The following is a 21,347-nucleotide window of genomic DNA, read 5'->3' on the forward strand; positions in this document are numbered from 1 at the left end:
ATCATGGGATTACAATCAATCAAGATGTTGGCTCCTGATTTTCAGGGTCAACCAAATCTGTCAAGATGCTGCTGCTGATCCTGCCTGCTTCCAGAAGCTTCCCTTGCGTATCCAGCACCTTGGGCCCTTTTAGATGTGGTGCGGGCAACTTGTATGCCAGGCCTTGGTCTCATGGGCTGGCCTACAAGTCGGGCGGGCGTTCTGAGCTCATTTGCTAAGCTTTGCGCACAGATACCCGTCAGCACGCCTGGTCTGCAGACCTGAACCTCTGGCTCGCCTGTTGATCTGCCTGATGTGCCTGGCGCGCCCGCCCAGGGCGTGACAATTACAGCATTCTCTTTTCATTCATCATGTCTATGACAACAAGAAGATTTTGAAGCATTTCTGCCAACGAAATTTTAGTCAACAAAATGAAGATCTCAAAACTGCTATCTGAACAAAGGATACAAAAAAAAAAAAAAACCTGATTTGCCAGAAACAATATTATCCTTATTGATACAAAAAATACCCTTCATTTAAGAATTCAGAGAAAAGATAACTAAAAGCGTGCCATCAATTAGAAGCAAAACAATGTGCCCTTTTCTACCCTTCAATATCTTGGCCTTTTCAAACTCTTAAATGTCCCATTGCAAAAATTTGAGAACTTAAGTCCATCACGCATTGCACCTTAAATTTCAGCCACAACCACCTCGTGTCAATTCTGAGACTTTTCAGCATACAAGGATACCTGTTACTAGTAATCAAACTTGATCTGGATAGAAAATGAGCAGCTAGTATTAAGACATGGTATGTTTGAATGTGAACATAAAGCAGCCAACAAAATCTATATGCGCTGTAAGTATGAGGTGTATGCAGAACATAGTTGGCTCATCTAGGCTTGAAACTGCGTGCAAGAATCAAATATCTTTTAATTATCTCCTTACATAAATATCATTCATATTCGGATACAACAAGAAAACCTCATTTAGATAGCAGGTCACCAACAAACCTCATTTAGATAACATTTCTGTAATTACAGCAATCCAACTTAAAACTCAAAAACTGCTTCTGAAGACAATATGGCTGAATCTATCCTTCCTGCTCAGGTAAAAGTCCCCACCCAAAACTGTCCAAGAATTGGTAATCAACGGTGAAGGATTACCAAAAAGATATATCTGTAAAGGCACTAAAGACTGTCCTGGTGGGGTGCTAGATGCTTCTCTTCCCCTTTCGAAGATTCCAGTTATTGATCTTGATCAGCTCACTTCTTCATCAAACAGCAGACAAGAGCATGAAAGGCTTAGACTAGCTCTCAGCTCATTGGGATGCTTTCAGGTCTGGCAGTGGTTACACAAACTTGTTGCTTCTATTAATTCTATCCATGCTTTTTGCATCTTTGCATAAATTTATTTAAGACCCAATATTTGGAGCTTGCATTATCTTCAACAACTAAACATGATATTGGAATTTCAGGTGATCAATCATGGCATAACATCTTTATTCCTAGACAAAGTACGGGAAGTAACCAAACAATTTTTTTCACTTCCAATGGAACAGAAGCAGAAATACTCCAGAGAATCTGACAGCATGGAAAGACATGGAAATGACATCATTTTTTCCAACCAACAAACTCTTGTTTGGAATGACCGTTTGTATATCATCCTAGACCCAGAAGATAAGCGAAAACTCAAATACTGGCCTGAAAATCCTGAGGATTTTAGGTAGTTGTTCATGTGACCTCTCTTTTTTACCAGAAGCTCATAACTTACTGAAGTATTATTGATACAGAAGGGGTGCACAATGGTATTATTACTACTAATTAACTCTATTGTTTATAAGAGTTCTAGTCGGACTAACAGCTCCCAAGCTGTTAGATTGTGAAAGAAGCTAGGAGCATTAAAATTCCAAAAACAATTTCCTTTTCTTCTTAATTCTGCCTTGGGACTATGTGCAACTTGCAACAAAAGGGGGAACAGAGTGAGAGAGAACACCTTTCACCTTTATTTATGCTCCTGCTATGTTTCTGTGTTCCGGGAATCCAAAACAATGCTATCATTAGTTATCCACCAAGAATGAATACTTGAACAGTAGAAGTTAACCTTCACTATTGCTGCAGGGTAATATTAAATGAGTATATCCTGAAGTTACAAGTGATAATTGAGGTCCTGCTGAAGGCCCTGAAGAGGTAATTGAACTTGAAAGAAAACTGCTTTTATGACCAGCTTGGAGAGATATCAATTATGCATGGAAGATTCAACTTCTATCACCCTGTTCAAGGCCTGATCTGACTCTTGGCCTCAAGCCACATGCAGATGGATCCGTAATCACCATTGTCTTGCAGGATAAAGAAGTGGAAGGCCTTCAATTCCAGAAAGATGAACAATGGATTAGAGTTCCAATCCTTCCTCATGCTCTTCTGGTTAACATTGGTGATCAAACAGAGGTAATAACTAATAACTACTGAGATTATCTCATACTAGTCAGCCTCCGTCAGAGTTCAGACTAATGCTCAGCTTCGCTTGAATGACTGAAAATAGAGCTTATAGATTTGGATAACAAGTTCACCCCTAGCAAATGAGTTTAGTCAGCGTTTGGGTTCTATTTCATGACATGAAACTGAAACTGCATGGGTGACTTACATTATTGGTGCCTCTTAATATGCACAGATAATGAGCAATGGAATATTTAAGAGCCCTGTTCATAGAGTGGTGACAAACGCAGAAAGGGAGAGGATTTCTATTGCTGTGTTCTTTTCACCAGATTCTGATAGAGAGATAGAACCGGTGGAGGCGCTGGTGAGCGAGACAAGAGCCAGATTATACAAGAAGGTGCAAGATTATGAGCGTACCTATTTCCAGTACTACCAGCTCGGAAAAAGGGTCAATTGAAGCTGCAAAAATTTAATTTTTCTTGTTAGTTTTATCTGGGATTTGTGTATTCAAAGCACTGGACTATCAGACTGAATGCAAAATATGCAAACCCTTGAACATCACAGCGACGGAACAGGGCTGTTCTTACTTTGTCTTATGTTCCTAGTTTATTCCTAATGAATGCATATATACTTCATTCCTGCAAGCAAAGCTGTTCTTACTTTTAGTCTAAGTTCCTAGTTTATTCCTAATGAATGTCAATACTTCAATCCAGCAAGCAATCAATGACAAGGCATGAAAGATGAAGAAAGGAGAGAAGAGAATAACCGACTTTAAAGGAGACCTTGACCTGCAAATAAGACTGTAAATCTCAAGGTTCTGAAGAGAATTGCTGATTCAGATAGGTCTGTGCAGAGAAACAATACATTGCACAAGTATTTTGAGTGAAAAAGCAGACTGGAGATTAAATTACTAGCAATGAATCAATGTATTTTCTCGTATATATGATAATCGCCACAATAAGATGTGAAAAATTATTTGGTGGAGCTCCTACTCATAAACAAAATGGAGTAACACGATTGCTACAGAAAAAAAAATGGCACAACAGTCGCCTACCTCTCTTCCAAAGAATAAATGAAAAAAAAATGTTACATCAATATCCTCCCAACAAGTCACGAAACAAGAAAACCAAAGGAAACACAGCAAATATGCGCGTGAAGCATCACATTCCTGGGGCCATAACTCACTTGAAATCAAATCACCAACATTTCTTTCATTGTTATGATGACTAAGACTCATGTCAACTTCCAACAATTCCTCTTCTATGAATGTTTCGTATCTCAGTGCTCAATTGTCTTTGTTAGTCTACACTTCTAATTTATTCAGAAACAGAACTTCATGTTGGCATCATTCGGTTCCCACGGTATATAAAAAAAAATTTCTTTTTGCAGCATGACGATGTGCACGAGGTTGGTACACCACCGATAAGGCCTTCTTCACTGCTGATTTCAGTGAGCCGCGGGAGACCCAGTCACCATAATGTAGAAAAAAATAAAGTGAAATCCTTCACAAGAATAAGTAAACAATGCCAAATCAATATTAGAATGATAAACTGATAATAAATTAATTAACAAACATAGACAAAAAATATACATACATATGTATTATATCAAAAAATATACATACATAAGTATTATATCAATCAGAACAGAATTATACTAATTAAAAGGGGGTGGAGAGAGAGAGAGAAAAAGATAAAGTTAAGGGGGCTAAAATTTACTGTTTAGCAACACAGTATAGCTGAGATGAAACAAATAAGATTAGATGAAACATACAAGATTAGACTGCAATGGTGCATAAAATATTTGTGTCCTAGTAAAAATCCGTGAATTATCAAAATCAACATCGCAGTTCTGCTCCTGGCAACTGTTTGAGCTACCATGCCCTCCAGCAAGAACCATCTTTAAAATCGACATTAAAGCCTTGGTTTAAGAAATTTTGGCTTAAAAAGCATTTTGAACTTTTGACAATTAAATAATATAACAAATGGCCAAAAAATAGTACAACCTACAATAAGATAAAGAAAGAATTAGCCCATACAACTTACAGGTAAAACGAAAACACAGAGCTAACTGATTTTAACACTCCCCGGAGAAGATGAAAATGCAGCACCATTTTGCTCATGAGATTTCTCCTGCAAAACCTCATACTTCTCTGAATTTCCAAATAGTTCCTTTCGAAGAACACCATGTAATCTACCAAAGAGCTGCTTCTTCAATGACTCAAAGGCAAAATCCATTCTCTCAAGCTGTTCCATTGCATTTACATTATACATGAACAGCCCATAATAAAGTTCAAAGCTATCTCCAGCTGTATTCTCCACCAACTTCAACAAAGTCTCATACCCTTTTGTGTTAATTGGTGTAGACTCCAATTCTAGCTTCTCCAAAACCCTGCCCATCGTGTGGGTAATGAACTGTGAACCTGCTGCATGCCAATCATGTTCTACACAAGTCATCTCCACCATTCGGCATCCTTCTCGTGCAAAAGCATCAAGGAAGCTATTACACCGAGCTACTCGTCTTTCATCACTTCCAATCCTCACCTTATCAAAAACAAAAGGAAGCCCATTCCACCCATTTTTACCACTTTCTGGTCCAAACATGGGATGTGTGCATAGAATATCAAAATCTGATGGTAAATGTTGAAGAAACAAATTCTTTGGGAACTCTTTCACTGATAGTACATCAACAAACAGAGTACTTCTCTTCAATCTCTGAAGGGGCAATGACTTCAGAACTTTTTCAGTTGAAAGAATCGAGGTACACAGAAGAATAACTTCTGGGTGCTCTTCACAGAGGTCATTAGCATCAGAGAAGAAAGAAACCCCCAATTTCCGAGCTACATCACTGTAATCACTTCTTGAATAAGCTAAAACTGAGTGGCCCTGGTGAGTCAGGGTCTTCGCGAGGAACTGGCCGAAGTTTCCAAATCCAACAATTGCAAGCTTGAGCTTTGAACTCTCATCAAAACTTTCAGACATCTTTCCTTTGAATTCATAAGGTACAACAACATCTCGAGATCTGAAAGTTGGAAGAAAAGCCTATAAATACGTTATAGGAAGAGATTTTGTAGCTCAGCAATCTAAACTTACTTTCTCCCAAACAGTTTTAGAGGTCTTCCAATCCTAGATCTATGACGAATTAAATCAGATATCAAACAAGTCAACGAAGAAAATTGATATTGAAATCCTTCGTTCCTAACAACTCAGTCCATGATCTTGATATGTATTCCTAAAGCCAAATTTACTCCAATAACTAAATTGGGAAAAAAGAATCCCTCCTTCTAAACAAATTCTACAAATTTAATATTAAACAACTATTGAAAGAAAAGTATTAAACATAAACAATCATAAGCCACGAAAAATTCTAAATTCTTATTTTGATAATTTTTCATATTTACTTTCAATTGAAAAAGAAAGTCAGTCTTTTAAAGCTAAAGCATAGCTCTTATCAATGCCATGCATGTTGAATTGAATCAACAATTAAAGAAACAAAAGTCGAATCAAAGAATTACCTCAAAGCATTTGAGCTTGAAGCCAAAGCAGCACCATTTTGGTGACTAATATCTTGCAGACTCTTTCCCTTCCCTCCGTTCTCAAACAACTGTTTCCTCACAACACGATGCAACCTGCCAAAAAGCTCATTCCTCAAAGCATCAAAAGCCAAATCCAACCTCTCCAGCATCTCCAAGGCACTCCTATTATACAGAAACAACCCATAATACAAATCAAAGCTATCCCCGCAAGTATTCTCAACCAAATCCAACAAAGTTTCATAACCCTTTGTATTAATCGGCGTTGACTCCAACCCCAACATATCTAACACTCTCCCAACCGTGTGTGTCATAAACTGTGAACCTGCAGCAAACCTGTCGTGCTCCGTACAGCTCATTTCCACCATTTTACACCCTTCACATTGAAATATTCCGAGAAAGTCTTCACATCTTTGAACCCTGGAGGATTCGTTTCCGATTCTAACCTTTTCGTAGACAAAGAAAAGGTCTTTCCAGCTTTGTTTAGCGCTTTGTGGTCCGAACATGGGATGGGAACAAATGATGTCGAAATCACGAGGCAAGACTTCGAGGAGGAGATTCTTGGCGAACTCTTTGACGGATAAAACATCGACAAACAATGTGGATCGTTTCAGCCTTTGCAAAGGAAGAGTTTTCAAGACTTGTTCGGTTGAGATAATTGAAGTACAAAAGAGGATGACTTCTGGGTGTTGTTCACATAAGTCGTGGGGGTTTAGAAAGAAGGAAACTCCCAGTTTTTTGGCTATGTGGGAATAGTCGGATCTCGAGTGGGCTAAAACTTTGTGGCCTTGAGAGACCAGAGTTTTAGCTAGGAATTGGCCATAGTTTCCAAAGCCAATGATGGCTATCTTGAGGATGCAAACGGGTCGGATAAGGTGTGGGACGGGTTCGGATGTGGGGGTGGTTGAGGAACATTTGACATGCAGTGGTTTGGAGGAACGGAGAGGGAGGCGTTTTGTTGTTGAGGGGAAAGAGAGAGATTGGAGGAAAGGTGGAGAGGAAGGAGAAGAAGAGGAAAGAAGGACAAGAGATGGTTTCAAAGGAGATTGATGGAGAGAAGGAAGAGAAACCATTGCGAGTTTTGCAGAGAGGAACTGTGGTTTGGAGCCAAAAATGGCAATCGGCGGCGACAGAGGCCGGAGGGAAGTCTTGGCCTCTTGGGTCTTCAAAAACGGCTAGAATAGTTTTTTTGAACTGTTTCTTTTTCTCGTTTATTTAATTTTGTGATAATGATAGGTAAAGGCTGCTTTTAAAGTAGAAAACTTGGTCGGCTGAGTTTGCTTATGGGCCTATAAAAGCAGAGGTTAAAGCTCTCGCCGCCAACCCTAGTCCTTCCTACTGCTCATATGAACATTCAACACCTAAATTGAAGGCTGATGGCACTGCTAAAAATCATTTCGTTGCCCATGATAATAATCAAATCGATGGTATTGTTGTCTGTTGGCTGGAGTGTCATGCAATTGCACGTCCAAAGAGCAATTTTACTTTGATTTGGATCACAAATTCACCCTGAGATAAGTATGGTGCCATTTGATTTGGTTTTCAGATAAAAGTCACATCAAGATAGCAGATTATGACACTCAAAATTCTTCAACAGAATTATGCTAAACATATTTTTAATTAAAACTCAAATGCAAGGGTGCAAACCCAACTCTACTGGACTTTCTGCCATGCTTGAGCTTCATGTGAATTTCGCAATAACGAAATAGTTACGAATCAAGAAAGCACCCTTTTTCCTACGATGTTCAATAATCCATGCTTTGTCATTATAGTCCAAAATTATGCCTAAAAAACCTCATGACAGGAATATCAGAGCCAGAAAGCAGAGCTGGGCAAGGGCAACAAATATATTCTTCACAGAACAAAGAGAAATAATAGTAAAAATGAGGTTTTAACTATTTTCTAGATTGACCATTATCATCAATTCATCATACATCAATGTCATTGTCAGCCCTTTAGAAGGGAAAATTTTCACTGCCGATTTGACCTTAAAGAGAATATGGTCTCTAGAGTCAAAATGTGCCACAAAGTAAATATACTTCAAAAGGAGAATTAGAGGAGAAGAAACGGCAGAGACTGGAATAGCCGATGTTCGTCTTCTCTTAAAATATCTTAAAAAGCAGTCCACCATGTGTGGCAAAGAAGGGAGCAAAGACAAGTGATTCGACAGCCATTAGCTTGATGAGGATGTTCAGTGATGGCCCAGATGTATCCTTAAGAGGGTCCCCAATGGTGTCACCAATAACAGCTGCCTTATGTGCATCTGATCCTTTGGGACCAAGAGCTCTTGCATGTTCTGAAGCACCAGCCTGCATTCCACAACAAAATCCAGAGCACAAAAATAGAACCATTACTTTCAAAACATCAATCATAAGAGTGGCTCACAGGAAGTCAAATCATGGATACCTCAATATACTTCTTGGCATTATCCCACGCACCCCCTGTGTTGGATGCAGAGATAGCAATCTGCAAACATGACCAAGACAGAAACAACATTAAGATGAACCTTATTTAGGAAACATCTCAAGCAGTACCCGAAGAATTTAACATGCAATTCCAAACCAAATACATAATACTAAGACTTGTTAACATTACCTGGACACCAGAGACAAGGGATCCAGCGAGAACACCAGAGAGAGTTTCCACACCAAAAAAGATCCCAACAACAAGGGGTGTGAGCATAACAAGGGCACCAGGTGGGATCATTTCTTTAATGGAAGCATCAGTAGAGATCTTAACACAGGTAGCATAGTCAGGCTTAGCACTGCCCTCCATGAGACCTGGGATTGTGTTGAATTGCCTGCGCACTTCCTCAACCATCTTCAAAGCTGCACTTCCCACACTCTTCATGGTCATAGCAGAGAACCAGTAAGGAAGCATTGCCCCGACAAGCAAACCAATAAAAACTTTAGGGGTCAATACATCAACTGTTGAAATAGCAGCACGGCTCACAAAAGCACCAAAGAGGGCAAGGGACACCAGGGCTGCTGAACCAATGGCAAAACCCTGGAAAGAAATGCAGAGCGTTAAAATGAATACCTATTAACTCACTAATGCAACAATGCAGATTATATTCATTCAAGCAAACACATTAATGCTACATCAAGCAAATATTGCAACTAATAAAGTGAAAAAACGAGCTGCTTCAATGTAACAATGCAATATTATACCAAAGAAATGAGTCCCAACAAAAACATTAAAAGCTGCATTTGAACTTGTTATGCCAAACCGACATAGAGATGCCATAAATCAAATAAAAAGAGGCAAAGTAACCCCGTGCTTAAGTGAAAACAAATCAAACCTTTCCAATAGCAGCAGTGGTATTTCCTGCAGCATCAAGAGCATCAGTTCTCTCTCGAATTCTGTGGTTCATGCCAGCCATCTCAGCAATGCCTCCAGCATTATCACTGATGGGACCATAAGCATCAATGGCCAATCCAGTAGCTATGGTGCTCAGCATTCCAAGGGCAGCAACAGCAATGCCATACATAGCAGCGAAGCTAAAACTAACAAAAATACTGCCTGCAATAGCAAAAATAGGAATAATGCAAGACTTGTAACCCAATGCAAGGCCAAAAATAACATTAGTTGCAGCTCCAGTCCTGCAGGAATCAGCAACATCTTGTACAGGGCTGCAGGAGAAAGTAAAGAGAGTGTTAAAATCAATTATAACAAAGATGAGTCAAGGAAAAAATAACACCACCAAGACTAGTATTTACCTGTATGCATTGCTAGTATAGTACTCAGTTACAAAACCAATAATTAGGCCAGCCCAAAGACCAACCGCAACACATAAGAATAGTTGCCTGCAGAAAGAATTCAAGCTTACAAACTCATTCTAATGCAAGCATATGACTACCGAGATTTCTCAATAAAAGAAGCACTAGGAGCTTACCAGTTCTTCACAGCTTTCTGTTCTCCAAAATTGAAAATGGTAAAAGAAGATGGAAGAGCTATCCAACTAACAATCCCAATTCCAACAGTCATAAGAACGGTGGAGATAATAAGTTGTCTCTTCAATGATGGCTCAATTTCCTTAACAGCCTTGATCTCAAAGAAATCAGTTGCAAATAAGGTGGTGATTAAACAAACAATGATACCGACGGAACTGATGATGAGAGGATATAACATTGGAGTCAACTCATGATTGATGCCAAAAGAAGAGATGGAAGCAACAACAAGTGCAGCACAAGATGATTCAGCATACGACCCAAAAAGATCAGATCCCATTCCAGCTATATCACCAACATTATCCCCAACATTGTCAGCAATAACCTGAAAACATGGAGGCAACTCATTGACAACCCAAGAGAAGGAACCACAACTCAGTTTTCTGAATTCAAAGTGCTATAACATATTCATAGATACATGTTACTTACAGCTGGGTTTCTAGGGTCATCCTCAGGGATGTTCCTTTCCACCTTGCCCACAAGATCAGCACCCACATCAGCAGCTTTGGTATAGATTCCTCCACCAACTCGGCCAAAAAGAGCCATAGATGAACCTCCAAGCCCATAACCAGTGATTGCCTCAAAAAGACCACCCCAGTCGTCGCCATAGTAGAGCTTGAATAAATTGATGGCAATGAAAAGCACCAAAAGGCCATTTGCAGCAAGAAGAAAGCCCATTACAGCACCAGATCTAAATGCAGTGATAAATGCCTTTCCAACTCCCTTTCTTGCCTCCAGGGTGGTTCTAGCGTTTGCATAGGTAGCAATTTTCATCCCAAGAAAGCCAGAAACAACTGAAGTGACAGCACCGAGCAAGAACGATATGGTACTGAATGCAGCAGTGGCAAGAGCAGGCTTGCACATCTTAGATTGATCATACGTGCAAGGCTGGCTCTTTGTACTGAAACCCTCTACCGAGCCAAGGAAGAGGAAAATCAAGATTGCAAAAGCAACCATGAAAATGCCAACATACTGGTACTCAGTGAAAAGAAATGAGGTTGCCCCTGTAAAATCATAAATCCAAATATTAGCTAACTGGAAAAGTTTTTCCACAAATTACCAAGAGAAAAGGCAATAAACAGAGCAACTAGATATAAACCAGTAATCCTTTATAACAAAAGCATATTCTCATGAATATTGACTATAGAACAAACTAGAGTGTCATATTACCATCCTCACTTGATTCTTCCATGCAAAATACCAGAAACAATGACATAACAGATAGAAGAATTGAAAGAATTCTTCTATTACAGAAAAGTAGTTGTATTTTGAAATATAACATTTTTTTAAGAGCAAATTAAAAAGTATTGTATCTAAATATTTTTGTGCATTTTAATAACAATAATAATTAATTTATCAAAAAAAAGTATAAATAACTAAATCTCCCATAAAGCAGAAACGAACAAGAAAATGGTCCACCAAAAAATAACTCAGCATGGTACAACCTTGGAAGCATAGAAATGATTCAAAAGCATCTTACTTTCCAAAAGTGAAATAAAGTGTTAAGCATATCATATCATGAACAGTGCATTATTTGCTTAAATCAGTTTTTACTATGACTGTCATTCATGCATGATACAACTTAAATTTATGGAAACAAAAAAAAAAGGAAAATAAACAATTATTCAGACAAAGTAATTAAATCATCCAACTTCTATGTTAAGTAAGGCTTTTAGAGTCACCAACAAGTGGTTAGCTCAATTGGTTAAGGCTCGTCTTCCTTGACGAAGAGGTCTTAGGTTTGAATCCTGACAATGGCCGCTTATTGGGGTCACACCTATCTATCCCAGATTTTTTGTACCAAAAAAAAAAAAAAAAAGGCTTTCAGAGTAAACAAATTGGAAAGTTCTGGCCACTGGAAACTTAATTCAGGACCCATATAAAGTAAGATGGCCACTTGTTGGGGTCACACCTATCTATCCCAGATTTTTTGTACCAAAAAAAAAAAAAAAAGGCTTTCAGAGTAAACAAATTGGAAAGTTCTGGCCACTGGAAACTTAATTCAGGACCCATATAAAGTAAGAGTTTCAGATCTGGTTCAATTCAACAAAAAGGGTACAAGATCTTGTATATAGAAACAACGGCAATCCATTCCTGAAAGCATCAACATTCACTTTTCCATAAATTCCAAATCTGCTGATTAATCAGTAGGAAAAAATTTTCACATAGTAAGTATGCAATTATGACGAAATGTCCAAAGTCTTTCAATGGCATTATGCATACTCCATGTGCTACAAAACCAAAAACTTAAAACCCAAAAAGAAAAAAATAAAACTAAATCAATGTTGATGGTGAGATATAATTAATAAATAACGCCGGTTCGAACTCCAGATTCCTCCATCATCAAACACTTCGATTCGAAGAAAACATTCATTGAAGCACATCTTATATATAATACTAAGACAGCTTGCACATGTTGTAGTTTTTCATTGCTTTCAAATAAAAAATAAATATCCGACAATTTAAAATAAAAAAAAATAACACTTTAACATATGAAACACAAAGCAATAGAAACCTCGTGCCCCAAATGTTTTGCTTCTTTACCATAACGATTCACAAAACAACACCATAATTTATGCAGACAAATCCAAAACTCCGCCAACCAACATAAAAAAGAACACAATGAGAAACAAAAGATCTAAACTTTCAGAGCTTAAAAACCAAAAACTTTCACAAGAACAATAAAAGAACTCGTTTTTGCAAAAACCATTTCAGTTAAGTAATTCAGACATGAAAACGAAAAAAAAAAAGGGGGGGGGGGGGGGAACCCAGCATAAAAAAATCAAAATAAGACTAAAAGAAACAATTTTTCAGAAAACCCAGATCTTAAAAACCTTTAAAAAAGAAAGTGAAAAGAGCAACAACCTTCAGAGATGGCGCTTTGAATTTCAGCACATTTAAGAACAACATTATGGTCATTAAGACCTTCTTCTTCTTCAATAAGGTAATCCGCATAACCGTTTTTCCCACCCGCACCATTGTTCCCGGAGGAACCCAAGTCTCGACCTGGAGAGAGCTTCACCTTGGAAACGAGAACCCATTGCACGAGAGAAAAGGCAATTCCAATAACGGCGCAAACCGGGATCAGGATCTCGGCTCCGAGATCTGGCAAAATCGAAGCCCCCATATTAAGCACCCTCCCAAAGAAACGAAATGCCAACGAGAGAGAGAGAATTCTTTTCCAGTGAGAGGAAAATGGGAGAGAAACGCGAGTTTATATGCACGAAAACTTTGTGGTGGAAACTAAAAAAAGAAAGAAATTTTTGTCAAATAAAGATTTTCTTCCCCTCCTTTTTTAATTATAAGAAATGGAAGAGTCAGATATGCTCAGTTGGGGGCACGGCCACGATAAATTGGCGTCAGATATAGAGTAGGTTTTACCAGTTCAATTTTTTATTTGGAAATGTTAATTAGTTCTAACTTTTTTTAGTTTAAGCCTGCCTTAATTAAAAGGAGAAGTCTATTTCCACTTCTGTTTCTCTCTATACATTTCAATTTTTTTATTTTTTAAATAAAATAATTAACATTTTTTTTTACAAATTTTATAATTTTCAAAAATATACTTTTGATAAATTATAACACTTTTTGAAAATAAATTTTTGATAAATTTAACAATTCTTGAAATCCAAAAAATCATAATACTTTTCATAAATACATTTTCCATAAAGTTAGAATAAAATTTTATGAAAAATTATAAAAAAATTTTATTAAAATTATTTATAAATAAGTGTAATGAAAAAATTATTATTAAAGAAAGAATAATATCTCATAAAAGTTTAATTAAATTAAATATAAAATAATAAATATAAATTTTTATTTTATAAATTTAAATTTTATTATTTTTTAATAAATTTTTAATCAATTATTAAAATTTTATAATAACTTTAATTAAACTGAACTTTTTAAATAAATATATTTTTCTATTTATCATGACAGATTTCTCTAATTTAGTATATTATATTATGATAAAATTGTATAATATTTAATAGTTTACTACCTCTTTATTCATAAGCATATAATATTGGTCAAAAAAAGCTTCAACTGTAAATTATTTTCAATTCTTTTAACACCCTAATTATTGATTTTCAAATTTGTATAAGATCGAAAACATGATAATGGTGTTTTTTTTTTCTTATTTTTTGAAATGTCATAAAAAATCTCAGTAAGTATATAATTATCATATTCAAGGATATTGTGCACCTCTATAATCAAAATAATAAAAATAAATGTTTTTATTAATTTTAAATTTTATTATTTTTAATAATAATTTTTTATTACACTTATTTATAAATAGTTTTAATAAAATTCTTTTTTGTAATTTTTCATAAAACTAAAACTCTTAGAAATGTATTTCCAATAAGTATTATAATTTTTTAAAATTTGTGAATATCCAAAAACTTTTTAAAAGAATATTTAAATAAGTTTACTTACAAAATTTTTTTTTTTTAAAAGTGTATAAAGCAAAAAGGTTGGTGCATTTAAAACTCCCCTAATTAAAATGGCAATAATTGTACAATTTGGCTCCAATATTCTACTTATAAATTGATTAATATGCATATAGTTTTAAAGAAATGAGATGATTACTATTCATCAACTAAATTTTAAGGTAAATAAAAATTAATTATAATTAGGTCTGTTTAAGGGTCGGGTTATCAGTTCATACCTAAAAGTTCATCCAAATTTTGAGAGGATTTAAATAAAAAATTAAAACCTGTTAAATGAGTTTGGGTATAATTTTTAAACTCGTTTAAATTTCGGGCTTGATCTTAAATAAAATATTTAAAATCCGAACCCAACCCAAATTCACATATATATTTATTTATTTATATATATGTGAATTATATATAAATTATTTACATATATATAAATTAAAATAAAAATTATATAGTTTACTATATAATTTTTATTTTTAATTTTGATATATAATTTTTATTTTATATATATATATGAATTAAATATAATCTCATTAAACTTAATTTAATCATTTTTTTATTTTTTATTATATAAATTAAGTTTAATGAGTGAGCTTATAATTTATTTTTTCAATTTGGATCAAGTTCGAAAAAATTTTAAAGCTTGAAATTTCAAATCAAATTGAATTTAGGCAAATATATAAATTACTAATACTAAGTATAAACTGAGCTCAAACCCAACCCGACCCAACTCATAAACACCTTTAATTATAACGCATGAGTTTCCTTTTTTAACTTGTCATGAAATTCATTAACAATTTTAAAGAGAAATAAAAAAGCATGTTTTCTTTTTTTTTAATTTACCTTTAAATCTCCTTACTTTGTATTTACTTGGGTTAAAGAATACTATACATATAAATTATTTCAAATCTATAACTCTAAATGTCAATTTTAATAATACACTAAATAATTAAAAAATATATAGTTTATTGTTGTTACAATTATTCTAAATTGTAAATTGTGGTAATTAATAGGTATTATCTGGTTCAAAATGTTTTATGAATTCAAATTTGTTAACAAAACTATTAAAAAATATATTTTTTTATAAATTTATTAAAACCTATGTACATAAACATGTTTAAATTGATACGAGAGATGATCTACTAAATAAAACCTAAGACATTTTATCATTAAAAAAATATTCTATGAGGATTTTTCAATAATTCTCTTGGAATTAACTTTTTAGAGAGATAATTCCGTTATAACGATGATAATAATGGTTGTGAGGTGTCTGAAAATAAATATTTAACATACGGTCATGCTTGAAAATAACAAAATTAACAGCTAAATATTTGGTTAAATACTTAATGCATATTTTCTTTACTCAATCAGTAAATTTTAAATTTGCTTGATAAAAAAAAAAGAGATAAAAAGATTAAAAAAATAAGTTAATATGTGATTTAGCCGTTAATAATATGTTAATGTGACAAAAAATTATATATAAAATCAAGATATGTGATATATTTTCATTAATTAATATCTGTCATATTATCATTTAACCTAACACCATTAGTTAATAGTGCTAAATGTTTAACAAAACAAATTTAAGGTACCAAATTGTTAAATTTTTCTATAAATACTAAATTGTAAAAAGTGATATAATTTAGGAACCAATTTACACGTTAACCTAAAATTATTAACTTTGCAAAAAGAAATGCATGTGTTAATTGAAAAAGGCAATCAAGTTTGCAAAGATATGATCAAAAAAATATGATAGATTTTAAGGATAAAATGATTAATAATAATATGTGTATATGTTATGGTTAAAGAATATGACAAGTTTTGAGGATAAGATTACTCAAATATAAAAATAAATTAAACAAATTCAAGATTTAATTTATTTGATTTAATTATACGTGAATGTATCTATTATTTACAGAATTGAATTTTGACTCGTTAATTCAATAATTTATGTATATACTTTATACTCAAAAAATAATGTTATATAATTTAAATATATGCTTTTGAAAATAAAAAAGCGATAAAATAGTATTTGGAGATTTAAAAATTTTAAACCATAGCAATATATTATTATAATTAGGTGACCTTAAGTTTTGGCATAATGGTTGGTTAAGGAACTATTTGCTACAAGAGATGGATTCCAATCTTCTCTTAACCAAATTAAAAAAAAAAAAAAAAAACAATTACATGATTCAACCTTGACTACACTTATAGTCAATGTATAATATGCATGTGTGAAAATTTGAAAAAAAAAAAAAGTACCAAACATAAGAATTGATAAATTTTCTTTGCCATTGATTAAGATAATGTGTGAAACAATGACTATCACATCAATGTTCTCTTTCACAGCAATATATATTTGAAATTTGAAAATTTAATATTTTATTAATAAATTAAACGATTGTTAACATATATATATATAATAGTATATCTTAATTAACAAAGAATATTACAGAAAAAATATAGTACTAGTATGATAATAATTAGAATATTAGTTATATTTGATTGAGGGGAAAACAGTAATTTAGTTGAAAAATAATAATAAATTAATTGTCAAAATTACAATAATTATGGACCAAATACAAACAAATAGATATTTATTATCGGCATGAACTTTTCCCACGGCAACGAAATTTCTGACTTCAATAATACAACTACAAGGCAATGAAAACGACATCGTCTATGGAAAGATATTGCCCGTTTGAACGCAATTCACTTTCCTTTTCTTTTGGGACGTGGCATTTATTCGAATAAATCCTGGAAGGGCGTATTTTAGACGCATTGCGTGCCTGAATTGGCGTTTCCTTTAAAAAAAAAAAAACTTTTCCTTTTCGTTTGGATTAGGTCATCTTTTGGTTTTGGTTTAAACTTAAAACCCACGAGGTTTATCTGGTTGTCGTTAAGAGTGAAGTTCTTCTTTTTTATTAAGAACCATTTTAAAAATAAAATTTTAAATATATCATATTAATAAAAAAAATCTTTTAAAAATTAATTGCAAAAGAATTAAACTCAAACAAAATTTTAAAATATCCTTCACCAATTTACTAAGAAAAAAAAAAAAAAACTTAAAACATGAAAAAGATAGGGATAAATTTGTTGGATGGAATTTCACTTTTTTTTTTTCTTTTGTCTATTTGGGTTTGGATTGCATGATGTCAAATGTAAAATAAGTTACGCCCACCAGACAATTAAAGAGGGAGTAGATCAGGACTGTTCACCCAAAGTCAACAGAATGGACCCACTTATAGGATTAGTTTAGATTATTGTTACTTTTGAAAAAATGTATTTAAAAATGTGATTAGAAAAATATAATTACAAATTTATGTATTTTATATTGTTATGAAAAATTATGAATAATTAAAATGTTTTAAAAAATATATAAAATATTAAAATATTTAAAATATTTAAAATATTTAAATAACAAAATAATTTGTTATTTTAAACATATATATATTTTTGGTAAAAACATCTTCTGAAAAAATTTGTAATTTAAATTAAAAAATTCAAAATTTTTGTTATTTAACATTACGTTTAAATTAAAAGACTTTCAAACGCAAAATCTTATAATGCTATGCTAGGCCTTAGAATTTGAACTTCATTCGCACCAATGTTCCCTGCTTCTTTTTTGACGCCGTTCTTGGATTAAAACTTGAAACCATGCTTTATTTTTCTTTCTTTTTTTTTTTTTTAAATTTTAAATCATGCTTTTAAAACCAATAAATTTGTCTCTCAAACGTATTTAATGATAAATATATGTATTTTTTATGTCTCAATTAATTTTTTACACTAACAAAAAATAGTGTCTTGAGTTTTATTTGTAGGAAATATGAAAAAAATAACGATAAATTTTTATTAAAATTAAGTTATAAAATAAAAAAGTGATATGAAACCCAATTATTTGATTAACAATTTTTAAAAATATTTTCATGATGAATAGAGGATCCTATATACTCACAATCAATCCTGTATTCTTAATGAAAATATTTAAAAAAAAAGGATTTTACTTTTAGGTTTTTGTACTTGAGAATGTCAATTTGAAGCAAATTTGGTTCCCAATTTACCATAAATGATATAGTAGATGGAGTTTATGTGTATCAAAAAAATTTTAATTTATAAGATGATGGTTGAAACTTTGATTTTAGAAGGTAAAATATCAGTACCATTATAAATTAATATTTTTATCTCATGTACAAATATATTTTAATGAAGAAAAATTAAAACCAATTCACAACTTTGAAGTAGGTAAATAAGCTTAAATTATCCTTTTTTTTTCTGGACATGTGATTGCTTCAATTTTATGAGTCCATTTACAATAATTCATCCCTTTCAATCTCAATGATCTTAAAAAAGTAACCTCAAATTAATAAAGAATATGATTCCCAAGTCAGAATCTTTTAAGAAAAAAATGCTAAATTAGTGACAAACACTTATCATAATAACTCCACAACTGCTAGGATACATGACCTTCACAATTCTTCCAAACATAAATGATTTTTTATTTTATTTTGTTTAGTATTATTTTAGCGTTTACATTTGATAAATTATCAGTATATAAATTTTATATATTGTTAGTGAATTTATGATATTACTTTATTACTGAATAAATATTTTTAAAAATATTAATTTTTTATATATTTATTTTAAGTATTTTATTTATTAATTAATAATTTAATATTATTTTATTCATTAACAGTATATAAAATATATACAATGATATGTCAAATATAAATTTATTATTTTATATTTATAATATAATACATTTTTAATATAATTTTTTACTCTAAAAATAAAATTAAAAGATTATCGAATGTCATCTTTTTTTTAAAAAAAAATTATTTAATATATTGACAATAAAACTTTTTAGCTTTACAAATGAAGCTAATATAGTGACACATGTTTTATTTTTTTAAAATTAATTTTTTTATATATACCCTAAAAAAATAAATCATTATCTTAATATTAGTTATGAATTTTTAAATTAATTTTTTTATATATACACTAAAAAAACACATCATTATCTTAATATTACTTATGAAATTAAAAAATTTTATTTTCAGTGTATTTAATAATTTATCTTCTTAACTTCAAATTAAAAATTTTTCCCCTTAAAATATCTATGTAAGGAATAGTAGTATATGTTCTTTATTTATTTATAAGGCATATTTTTGGTCTATATATAAATTACTTGAGATAAAAAAAAAAGTATTGCTTTTTGACCCAATGTGTTTTACAACAAATTAAACTTAAAACAATACTCGTAATTTATGGATCATGATACAAACATTGACATAAAGTTGAATATATAAAATTGCCACTTGGTCTTGTTGATTAAATTTAACTTTCCATGTCTTTGATATAATTTAAGTTCCAACTAATCTAATATGGATTTGTTCTTACTATCCATGTAGATATTTTGTCGAGCCATCTATATAGCGCAAGAGACATGGCAACCGTCGGGTGCCAATTGGACATTACTCATTACCAATAATTAAATGCATGACAATTGAATTAAAAATGGGAAAAACAAAAAAGGGCATCTTTGGTTAGCAGAGTTAAAGGTTGGGACTGGGTTGTCATGGCTGGTCACTGTGGGACCATTCGGCTCTAGCCAGTAGCCCAGCCCCATGTCTCTGTGCCCAATCCCTTCCTCAAACCCCATTTTCAGATCTGACCTTTTGTTGTTGTGATCCTTGGCTAGGCCTAGGTGCTTGTCTACTGTCTCATATCACTGTTTAAGATTAAGTGTTTCTTTTTGGCTCTATTTCCGAATATTTGCACGTTATATTGGCATGTTAATTTTAAAATGATATTATATAAAAAAAATACAAAATTAATATAATTAAAAGTTTTATTAAAAATTTTATATAAATTTAATAAAATAATTGCCCATAAAATTTTTTCTTTTCCCAAAGTAAAATCATTAAACAGGTGCTGGTGGGTCTAGTAAATTGTCTGGTTCCGCCACAGCCCCGACATGAATCAGGAGAATGAGATGGACACGAACCCTCTCTCTACTCTCATTTGGCACTATTAAAGCTTTGTCGACAGATGGCCAGGCCTTGTCCAGTTCACTTTTCTCTTCCTTCGGTGACACTTTAGGTGGAAGCTAGCTTTGTTTTCGTATATGCGAATCATTAAAAGCTACATTCGGTTTTAATGCAAAAACAATTAGGCCCACTGTCCACTCTCATGCGACGTGCGTCTTCAGTAAAAGTACAATATACTCGATGTTTTGGTTTCGAAGCAGTTACAACTTCTCTTTCTTTTTTCTGTGGCTGGAAAAGAAAAAGAACGTTTCTTTTCAATGTCGTTGATGTGGAGCTTTCAAATATTCTTTTTCTCTTTTGAAATACTTCTTTCTTATCTACATGAAAGTTCAAAATTTGACAGTTGGATTATTCTGTTGATTCAAATATTTATGTATGAATACTGTAAATAAACTTTGAAAATATTGAGTCTTAGGTTATAGAATAAAATTATAATTAGAATTTAAATTCGAAAATTTTAAAAATTTACAATTAACTTCAATATCACTGAATTGTCAGCTTAATGGTAGAGATTTAACATTTCAACCATTGAAATTACTCCCCCTCTAAATTACTGCATGAGATCATTACATGTATCCTTTCAGGAATATGGGTATTTAAGACTCAAACCAATAGTTCTTACTATTTAGTGGTTATAAAGATTAATTGAGTTGGTAAAGAGAAGAATTAATTTTTTTTTATCAATCAAGAATTAATATTTGTAAAAATATTTTAAGAATAAAATGTTAAATGTATCATTCAAATGAAGGAAAATGTATTTTTAAAATTGTTTGGAGACAAAATTAGTTATAAATTGAAGATACTCCTAACTATATTATAAAAAATAATTAAAGTTGTGGACAATGTAATAAGAATATTAAGGTTTTTAAAATATGAAAATATTGAGGGTTAATCTTGGAGTTAATTATAAGGGGGGGGGGTATACCTTCTGTTTCTATTAAACAACTTTAACTTGAATCATATACTTGCAATGAA

General features: G+C 32.4%; 2 protein-coding genes and 1 pseudogene across 3 annotated transcripts; 1 reads left to right on the plus strand and 2 right to left on the minus strand.

Moving 5' to 3' along the window:
- The first annotated feature begins 1,089 nt into the window (after positions 1–1,089).
- LOC111300829 (protein LATERAL BRANCHING OXIDOREDUCTASE 1-like) lies at positions 1,090–2,998 on the plus strand (annotated as a pseudogene). Its single transcript, XR_016330123.1, has 4 exons — positions 1,090–1,314; positions 1,453–1,700; positions 2,096–2,422; positions 2,646–2,998. The product of XR_016330123.1 is annotated as a protein LATERAL BRANCHING OXIDOREDUCTASE 1-like (transcript).
- Positions 2,999–3,286: 288 nt separating this feature from the next.
- On the minus strand, positions 3,287–7,207 carry LOC149513626 (arogenate dehydrogenase 1, chloroplastic-like). Its single transcript, XM_089747053.1, has 3 exons — positions 5,925–7,207; positions 4,456–5,431; positions 3,287–3,912 (listed from the first exon to the last, which is right to left on the minus strand). The coding sequence occupies exons 1-2, from the start codon at positions 7,013–7,015 to the stop codon at positions 4,477–4,479; spliced, it is 2,046 nt and encodes a 681-aa protein (XP_089603179.1). The 5' UTR covers positions 7,016–7,207; the 3' UTR covers positions 3,287–3,912; positions 4,456–4,476.
- Positions 7,208–7,826: 619 nt separating this feature from the next.
- On the minus strand, positions 7,827–13,078 carry LOC111300831 (pyrophosphate-energized vacuolar membrane proton pump-like). Its single transcript, XM_089747052.1, has 8 exons — positions 12,758–13,078; positions 10,322–10,896; positions 9,838–10,217; positions 9,662–9,748; positions 9,244–9,574; positions 8,538–8,948; positions 8,349–8,408; positions 7,827–8,251 (listed from the first exon to the last, which is right to left on the minus strand). Exons 1-8 carry the CDS (start codon positions 13,017–13,019, stop codon positions 8,045–8,047), a joined length of 2,313 nt encoding a protein of 770 aa, XP_089603178.1. The 5' UTR covers positions 13,020–13,078; the 3' UTR covers positions 7,827–8,044.
- Positions 13,079–21,347: the final 8,269 nt, after the last annotated feature.

This window comes from Durio zibethinus, chromosome 18, assembly GCF_047325235.1.
Source record: "Durio zibethinus cultivar Kanyao isolate XHJ-2024 chromosome 18, ASM4732523v1, whole genome shotgun sequence".
Lineage (NCBI taxonomy): Eukaryota > Viridiplantae > Streptophyta > Magnoliopsida > Malvales > Malvaceae > Durio > Durio zibethinus.

Bases quoted from the DNA above. Each gene is read 5' to 3' on its own strand.
- LOC149513626 (XM_089747053.1), bottom strand. From the start codon at position 7,015: ATGGTTTCTCTTCCTTCTCTCCATCAATCTCCTTTGAAACCATCTCTT. The intron at 5,432-5,924 runs GTAATTCTTTGA...TCCAACTTTCAG, and splicing joins TCAAGCTCAAATGCTTTGAG to ATCTCGAGATGTTGTTGTAC.
- LOC111300831 (XM_089747052.1), bottom strand. From the start codon at position 13,019: ATGGGGGCTTCGATTTTGCCAGATCTCGGAGCCGAGATCCTGATCCCG. The intron at 8,409-8,537 runs GTAATGTTAACA...TCATGTTTGCAG, and splicing joins CCCTTGTCTCTGGTGTCCAG to ATTGCTATCTCTGCATCCAA. The intron at 8,252-8,348 runs GTATCCATGATT...TGTGGAATGCAG, and splicing joins ATGCCAAGAAGTATATTGAG to GCTGGTGCTTCAGAACATGC.